The sequence below is a fragment of the Erithacus rubecula genome (assembly GCF_903797595.1).
Source record: "Erithacus rubecula genome assembly, chromosome: 15".
Classification (NCBI taxonomy): domain Eukaryota; kingdom Metazoa; phylum Chordata; class Aves; order Passeriformes; family Muscicapidae; genus Erithacus; species Erithacus rubecula.
This window is the reverse complement of record NC_136667.1, coordinates 15331639-15340726: the sequence shown is the minus strand read 5'-3', so window position 1 is coordinate 15340726 and position 9088 is coordinate 15331639. Positions and strand designations below refer to the sequence as shown.

At 52.2% G+C, this 9088-nt stretch overlaps 1 protein-coding gene across 1 annotated transcript; it reads left to right on the top strand.

Moving 5' to 3' along the window:
• The first annotated feature begins 2180 nt into the window (after positions 1–2180).
• Positions 2181–8673, top strand: FUNDC2 (FUN14 domain containing 2). Its single transcript, XM_079318819.1, has 5 exons — positions 2181–2302; positions 2750–2900; positions 4188–4263; positions 5381–5515; positions 5931–8673. Exons 1-5 carry the CDS (start codon positions 2284–2286, stop codon positions 6006–6008), a joined length of 459 nt encoding a protein of 152 aa, XP_079174945.1. The 5' UTR covers positions 2181–2283; the 3' UTR covers positions 6009–8673.
• The last annotated feature ends 415 nt before the right edge of the window (positions 8674–9088 follow it).

Genomic DNA, 9088 nt, shown 5'->3' with positions numbered 1-9088 from the left:
ACATGGCACAGATCTGTCTGGAGGACCAGCAGGCCCCTTATATCAGCACTTTGAAGCTACTGCAGCCCAGCAGCGATGGAGCCAAGAGGGGCTGCAGCTCAGTGCAGTTCTTGTATGGGCAAATTCACAGATACAGGGACCCCAGGGAACAGCAGTGCAGGGCTGATGCCATCAACACCCCTGAAATCCAGGAAATCCATCCCTGATGGATCTACCCTAGCATCAGAGTAGGAATACTGGCATGGAGGAAGTCCCAAACCTAAGCCTGCTTTCCTCTGCTGGATTTCCCTACAGTAAGTGGATCAGTGGAGCATTTCTGCTTTCTCTCTTGTTCCTCTCATTAGAGGCATCTCTGAACAAGTCAGGCACCAGAAGCACTCACTGGAAGCTCCCATGGGCTGGTGAATTCAGCCTGGCCATGGGGGCTGGAAAGTTCTGGTGGTGCCAGGAGGGAGAGAAAGCCTTTGAGGTGGTGAATGGTGTTTCATGCCTGTGCCTCCAAAGCTGAACATCAAGAAGGCACCTGGCAGGGAGCTGCAGTGGCTGTGGGCTATTGAGGTGCTACTGCTGGGTTTGCTCCTTGCCACCACCCCTGTGCCACCCACTGCACCAGGCTGTGCCTGACCCCACTGCACAGGAGCCCCCAAGCCTGAAGCACCTCCACCTTGTCAGCCCAGATTCTTCTGTCCTGCTGGAGGAAGCTAAGTGCCTGCACCAGATGAAGATGCACATGTGCTAGGAAAGATGAGGCCGTGTTGCAGGTGCCCAGGCCATCATGTGTGCAGGAGACCCACAGCTGGAGGTACTGAAGGAGACCTGCCTGGCCCCAGGGCATGAGGGCATCCCTTTGTCAGGGCAGGAGAGACAAAACCAGGGACATGTGCTGCACAGGAATGGAAGCCTGTCATGTATCAGACACGCAGGACACCCCAGTGCCACCTGACATTGCTGTTCAGTTTGGATTTCTAGGGGCCAACCTGCTTCCAGCCATCCCATCCCCAGCCACATCTTTTCCTCCCATGCCCAGGGAAGTGCTGTCCTATCACTTCAGTCTGTGTACACACTGCTCCAGCCAGTCCCCCTGATGAGGACAGTGCAGGAAATACGTGGGATATTGCTGCACTTCCCAACATGTCCCGACCTACGTGCAAGGGGCAACGAGGTGCTGGGATGTTTACTAGTGGGATGTCCTCACCAGTGCAGATAAATGCTGCTGTTAGTTCCTAGAAGAGTGTTTAGTTCCTAGAAGATTGTTTGTTCCCCTGCCTCCCCCATGCTGCCTACGTTCCTGCTCCCACTCACACACTGCTTTCCATTAAGTGCAAGTAAGGGTCAAGTCTCCTCTGTCACAATCTCTCCATGAGACTTTCTTTTTTTGCTTGTGTGTCAGAATTTCCGTATTTGCTACACCCTGGGCAGCTGCATCCCCAGTTGGGAAGTAGGTGGCATTTTTTCTACAGAAGCTCAAGTGAGTAATTGCCAAGAAATTAGAGGTGTCATTACTTCAGGGGAAACAGTAAAACGTCTTCCTACCAGGCAGCATGCCCAGGTTGCCCAAATCGGCTCCGGAGCAGAGGCACAAGAAGTCACCGTTGGGTGTTCTGGCTGAAATCGCAGCAGCATTCGGGACCCCCAGGCTGCTTCCAATACACCTGAGCTCCAGGTGTGCCAGGGTGCTCAGCTGCCCAGAACGCTGCTGGGTTTGGGGTGCTTTTAGCAAATGGCAGCTAATGACAGCTCGCAGCTGGAGCTCCCATGCCAGAGGAAGAAACCACCACAGGCTGTATGGACCCCTCTGTCCCTCCCTGAGTGCCGCTGTGCTGCACACCCGGCAGGGTGACCCGAGGGGCCGCTCCGGGCGGGCGGTGCTGCGGCAGCACAGGAGCCCTTCCCCAGGGGCAGCGGGGGCAGCGCTGAGGCCCGCCCGGGCTGCACCCCCGTTCCTCCCCTTGCGCCCCTTTCCCCTCGGGCCCGTCTCCCCTCAGGCCCCTCTTCCTTCTCGGCCCTCTCCCCGTGTCTGCCAGTCTCTCCGCCTCTGTACCCGTTCTCTCCCCTCGTCCTTCTGTCCCCTCGTCTTTCTCCCCCTTCATCCCTCTCTTCCCTCGTCCCTCTCTCTCCCCTCGTCTCTCTCTCCCCTCATCCCTCTCTCTCCTCATCTCCCTCTCCCCTCATCCCTCTCTCTCCTCATCTCCCTCTCCCCGTCCCTCTCTCCCCTCGTCCCTCTCCCCTCGCCGCCTCCCGGTGACGCGCGGTCCCCGCGCCTGCGCGGAGCGCAGCGGCGTCATGGCGGTGCCGGGCGGAGGTGGGCTGGGCTGGCCGGGCTGGCCGGGGATGGCTCGGAGCGCGGGTCCCCCCACCCCTCTCCCCTGGCAGCGGGTGCCTGGCTGCCCCAGCTCGGGCTCCCCCAGCTCGGCCTCCCCGCTGCAGAGCGCGGTGTCGTTCTCTCTGCGCCGCGCGGCAGCGGCTGCCGGGGCCTGGCGCCGCCTGAGGGCCCGAGGGGGCGGCTCCAGGCACGGGCCCCCAGCCGCCGCCGCTCTGCGAGGGGCGTCCCCGAGGGGGTGAGCGGGCACGGGGTCCCGGAGGCCCGGGGAGGGAGCTGAGGGCCCTGGGAATTGCCAGAGAGCGGGGAAGTGCCAGTCCCCGTGAGCTGCGTGTGTGGGCAGGGTGCTGTGCCCCTGGGGAGGCAGCGGGCAGCTGCAGGGGCTGCGCCACGGGAGTCCCAGCACTGAGCCTCTGCAGGTGCCTGCAGGTGCGAAGGACGACACGTTCAACGTGCTGGACCTGGCGGAGTACACCAAGAACCGGCCCTGGTGGCGCAAGATCTTCGCCCCCAACTCGGGGTCGAGCGCTGAGAAATACAATGTGGCCACGCAGCTGGTGATCGGAGGGGTCACGGGATGGTAAGATGTGCCGGGGTTGGCCTTGCTGCTCATGGCAGGCGCTGGCTGAGTCTTTGGGGACACGCTGACAGGTGCTGGGTCATGTGGCAGTCATTCAGAGAAGGCAGGTGCTCAGCCTGCTGTCCCCTGGCACCATCTGCTGAGGTCTGGGAGGTCTTAAGTGCTGTCTATAACTTGAAGAACTGAGACTGTCTTGAAGGGAAGAAAATTGCACCCGTCTTATTTTTAACTTCTGGCAAAAAGTAGTGCTGTTGAATTAGGACAGGCAAATATGAACCCCTTGAAACAAGGATGCCTTCCCCACTGGAGGTGGATCAGGAATCTGCATTAAAAACCTCTTGGGATCGCAGTTCCTGGGATTTCCTGTAACTTGTAGCTGGGATTGTGAGTTGCTCTATTTGCAACTTAATTCCCACAAGATTGTTTAAGATTTTGTGTAATCCCTGCTTTGCCTCTTACCATGCCCCTCATCTTCATCTGGATCAAGGTAATTATTTAACAGTGTATGGCAGAGCTTTGTCTCCTCACAGAAGTGTGACCTGGCCACCTCTCTCTTGTGTCTTCACTAAGTGTATTCAGAAATGGGCAAAGGCAGGTTGCTGTGTTGTTTGCAATGCTCATAAGGAAACCATGTTCCAAGGAAAGTGTGGTTTGGGTGGCACAACACACCAGCCCATGGCTGCATGACTGAGCAATGGGGTGGTGCTGGCTGCAGTTCTCGTGGCTGCAGGAATGTGTTTCATGTCAAAAGCAGGTAACCCATTTTGGAGACCAGAATAGCCTTAGATCACTGCTGTGCCTGTTCCATCATTTTTCTCTTCTGAGAAATGAAAATGTAAAGTAGGTAGTTGTTTACTGCTTACTTTACAAATAAGTAAGAAAGAGGCTTGTGATTTGTTCCCCATGCTCCAACATGAGGCTCCCTAATTTCCCCTCAGAGATGATACCAGTTTAAAAAAAACAATATCAAAACATAAAATCACTTGTTGATTTTGGTGAAATCACAGGTTTCTGGCTCCACTTTTGGGAGAAGGATGAGGTTGAAGAGATAAGAATCAAACTGAAAAATGCTGGAATGTGACAGCACAAAGTGAAAAGCCACAAAGCATCAATTTTGGGTGGCTATAAATCCTTCTCTCTGGTTGGACATGGGTTTCTTCTGCTGTTTGTCAGGCTGTCTCCAGTCTTGGGTAATTCCTGCCAAAGGCAGCCTTGCCTGTGGGAAGCATAATTAGTAGAGTGTGTGTGTTGTTTCATTCTCCTGACTGAATCCTGGTTGATTTGTAGGTGTACTGGATTCATCTTCCAGAAAGTTGGAAAGCTGGCAGCGACAGCAGTGGGAGGAGGCTTTTTCCTACTTCAGGTGTGTATGAAGAGCAGCCCAGGCTTTCTGAGAACTGTGCTGCTGGGGACAAAGGTCTCTCTGGGAAGCACTGCTTGTTGGGATATGTGGGGTCAGTCTGCCCCTCTGCTGGGGGCTTTGTGTTGCTGTGAATGTCAGAGGTGTATGTTCTCCAGGGCACGTGGATGTAACAGCAGAGCAGGGTCAGTGTGCATAAACTCCAGGGTTCCAGTGCACATCCACTGAGGATCCTCTACCAAAGGCCAGGCCAAAGGACAGGAGAGCTGCTACTGCAGGGGCAGCTGGGTGGAGTGTGAGACAGCCTTCAGCTGCAGTGAGCCATGCTGCTGCTGCAGGACAGGCTAACATACTGAGTCCTGTGGCTGTGGGCATAGTGTCCCTGGAGGAACAGCCCTGGATGTCAAGAAGGATTTATCTGTATCTGTGAAATGCTTCCTGCCCACCTGGCTTCCCTAGGAGTCCAGCCAGCACAAATGGGGCTTCCTGTAAAGCACTGGGGAAGAGGAGAGAAAGATCTCTCTCTTTCCTTTACCACTTCAGCTGGTTTCCAAGAGCCCTGGCATTGAGGGAAGCTGCTTGGACGTGTTCATGTATCTGGTGCATCCTGCAGGTAGAGCAGCTCTCAGGCCTTGTTCAGCTCTCACCTGTTTGCTCCTCAGGCAGACAGGTCTTGTGTGTGATTCATTCTCCCTCACTCTCCTGGTTCTGCTTGTTCTGATGAAAGTCAAAAGCTTGCTCTGGGCAGAGGGAGTTCCACAGTTGAATCACCCTGAGCAGATAAAACAGTTTGAGAGGAATGGGCTATTAATAGCTGTGTCCACCCACAGCAGCAGGAGAACTGCAGGGAGTCCCAACCATATCCATGACAGTTGTGTGGGGGAGGTAATTTACTCTGGGGAAGAGAGGCTGAAGCAGGCTAAGCTGCAGTGTGTGCCCAGCTGTTGGGGGATTACTGTGGGAGACAGATGTTCCAGGAGTGGTGTTCTGTCCAATTTTTAAGCCAGCTGGACCAATCGGTAGGAGGTGGCTGTGGTCAGGGAAGGTGGGTGATAAGGGGTCTGTTTAGCCATGGTCATGCAGGATTTCAGGAACTTTTTTCTAATCCTCAAAACTCTAGATTGCAAACCACACGGGATACATCAAGGTGGACTGGAATCTAGTACAACGGGACATGAACAAAGCCAAGCAGCAGCTGAAATTTCACAGCAGTGGTAATAAAATGCCTCCAGAAGTGAAAAGCAGAGTGGATGAGGTGAGACAGCTCTCTCAGGGCGTGTGCTGGAGGGACAGCAGAAAACAGGATTGATTCTTGAGTTGTTCTGGATGTTCAGTTGTGCAAATACAAGGAGGGAATTCTTGCTTGACAGCAAAATTGGAAAGATAGAAGAAGCTGTGGATGTTGTCTACCTAGAGTTTAGGAAGACATTTCCCATAGCTTTCTCCTGGAGGAGCTGGCTGCTCATGGCTGAGCAGGGTGAAGATCTGGCTGTGTGCTGGTGCAGTTGGGGAGGGGAGGTTGTTAGGTAGGAAGCCTTCCCAAATCTGAGCAGTGGCATCTCTGTGAGCATCACTTGCCTTGAAGAACAGCCTGAGGGATTTCTTCTTAGCAGGAGGGTCAGTGGGTGGTCTGATGTTGAACAGTGTTGTCTCTTCTCACTCTTACTTAGGTGGTCATATTTCTGAAGAAGAATGTTGTCCTGACTGGAGGGTTTGCCGGAGGATTCCTGCTTGGAATGGCATCCTAGAAACTGCACTCCTCTCATGCCTGACCTCCCCTCCCCTACTGCTGTCTCTCACTTAGAAGTCAAAGGATGTTGCCAACAGAGTCAGTTCCATCTGCTCACAGGTTCCAGCCTGTATTTCTTACAATAGTGCTTCTGACTTCCACGTTTTTCTTCTGTCTGGGCTGTTAGTGTGCTGGGGTTGGTCTGGAAGCTTAAAACTCCCAGTGTGTCGTGATTTCCCACCAAATACGCCCAGTCTCAAATTTTCTGATGAGTTTCAACTTCATAAAAATGTAGTGGCAGAGGAACCTCTTAAATGTGCTTCTTCCAGGTGCTCAGGACTGTTGGTGTACCTTTGTCTGCCAGTATATGTGTCAAACAGCTGTCAGCTCTTCACCACAATTTAGCTTTCAGTATTCCTGCCCTGGTACCTGGAAAACTTCTCTTCACCTCTCAGAGGTGATCTGTGCAATCCAAAATGTGGTTGACTGTCCTGGAGTGGATGCAGAAGTGTCAAAGGACAGCCTGAGGTGTGTCCAGGACAGGAGAATATGGATTTTCCTGCCCTTCCCCTGCTGATGCACTGCACATAGATGGCCATTTGGCTTTGTCTCTGCTGGTATCCTTCCCCATACTGGAATTGCAGCACTGGCACTGCTGATGGAAACTGCACTGAGGCTGACTCTCATCATGTGTTCTGAAAGTCACCAAGTTCTGTGCTGTACAGCCACCTGACTGCTCAGCCTTGAGGCTCTCTCCTGCTTCCAGCAGGCCCAACCTGGCTGCATCAGATGGGGCACTGTAAATCACCCTGGGCCTCTGGCTGGGGTTTCCACATCTACCACGACCTTCTCTGGTCGCTTTGGCGTTGCTGATGCTCTTTGAGCTGTAACCATGTGGGACAGGATTGCAGACAGGAAATGCATCCCTGCTTAGGGTATATTGTACTGGTCCAGGTCCCTGTTGCCAGCTGTACTGGAGAAAGTGGGATGATGTGAAATTTGGAGTGCAGTTGTTTACTTGCCTCTGAAGAGCACAAATTCCTTCTCCGTGGTCTTGGCAAGCAGCTGAAATGACAAAACTTGTGAAAATCAGACTGTGCTCTTGTGAGAGTGGTTCATTTGCATATCTGCCTCAGTTATGTTTCTTCCTGCTGTGTGTTTGCCATTTCTGCAAGAAAAGCTGTTTGCTTAATTCCATCAGCTGCAGCCCTTCTACTGCAGGAGGTGAAACAGCCCAGGTGCAGAGCTCAGCTGTTTTTGGACAATCTGACTCAGTGTAGTTGTGTGCAGTAAAAACAGACATACTCCAGAGCTGTTCTGCAAGCACAGGGACTTGCCTGATGGTCTTGCCAATGTGGTGATGTCCTCCAGCAGGTATAAGTAGGAGTTCTTGCTCAGAAGGGGGGGTTTTATGTGGAAGTTAGCTCATCCTTCAATGGGAAACATGGTAGAGAGCAATGACACTCATAGGTGGGTGGTTTGCAGCACCTGGCTCAGCAGCTGCACCCCATTTCCAGTACTGTGCAATAGCTTTGTGATCTGCTGCTCTCAGTATGGCTGGAAAGGGGATCTTCCCCTGAGAGCTGCTGGCAGAGCTGAAATGGTGGGTTCTTCCACCAGAAGGTTTGGAATGAGCACTTGCAGTTGATAATTTTGTTTCATCTCTGTTGGTTAAATGTTAAATTGATTAGGCTGAGGTTTTTCTCACCTTCAGAATCTGGAAAGATGGTGCAGGTGATCAAGAGATAGAAGTTGCTGCCTTTGCTCCTGTCCTGCCATACAAGGCCAAGGAGAATGAAGGAAAAGGTGGGCTCACATCCTTTTAACAATGGCCTTCCTAGGACTTCCTAGTCCACTTCCTGGACTGCAGGAGTGATGGGATGCAGCAAATAGGTCTTCAGTAAATTGGTGTTTAGCGGTGGAGTGACAGATGGTGGTGGTGGTTTTTTGGGATTTGGTTTGTTTTTCTGTAGGATCTGCAGACATGAACATGACTGAATTGATCCACTGGTCTTGCAGGGTATCTCTTATTCCTGCAGGACAACACCACTGCTATTTTTTGGCTGGGTGGGCTGTAAAACACAACTTCTGAGATGCACTGATCTCCACAAAGCTGTCTCCAACGACAAAGCTCAAAGCAAATCATTAACAGACCTTAGGGATATTTTTTAGGCTTGAGTAAGTCACTACTTCTGCCCAGCCCTAGGTGGGGTGAATTCTGCTCAAGTCCCAGCTTGCTGCTGCAGGGAGAAATGGCCCAGAGAGGGAGCTAAAATGCTTGTATTGCTGCTGAAAGGGGAAACAATTAGCAGAGTTATGCTGAGTTTGATGTGAATGTAGGCAGGGGATGGACAAGGACATCAGGATGTGGCAAATCTTTCTGCTGTGCTGGTGTTGGGCTCATGGCTGGCACTGTTTGATGCTGTGGGTCAACACTGGAAGCTTTGATGCTGAATCAGTTTCTGTGGAGATGCATTTTCATTGCTGCAGGTGCCAAGATGAGGTGTTCCTTCCCCTCCCCACTCCTGCTTCTTTTAGTCTTGTTTCAACAACTCTGACATCTGTTACAGTATGTAACTATCTGTTACACAAGATTTCAGACACATAAGGCTTTTAAAGTGGTTTTATATATTGTATGTAAATGCTTGTTGAGGTGATATTTTATTAAACAGTTTTGCTCTAAATGTGTCTCTGCGTGAGGTCTGTTGGCTTCTTGGGAACCAGCACATTCCTGTCTCAGTGTGACTGAGGAGAGCATCTACAGCCAGACCAGCAGCAGGAGTGTAGCAGGTAGCACTTGGGGACATGGGTTAGTGGCCAGCTTGGCACTGCTGAGGGAATGGTTGGGCTCAATCTTAAAGGATTGAAGGATTCTATGAGGGCACCAGCCTCCTCTCACTCATACAGGTAACCTGGGCTATCTTAATAAATCCCTCTCCCTGATCATCCTGGCACCAATCACCCGTGTTCCCAAGGAGCAGGAGGTGGGTTTGTAGCCAGCCTGGGTTGCCTTTGCTCAGCAAATTTGTTCCACCCCACTTCAAATGGACATGTAGACAAGGCCATTTCTTAAGTACGAGGCTATTTTCATAAGTGCAA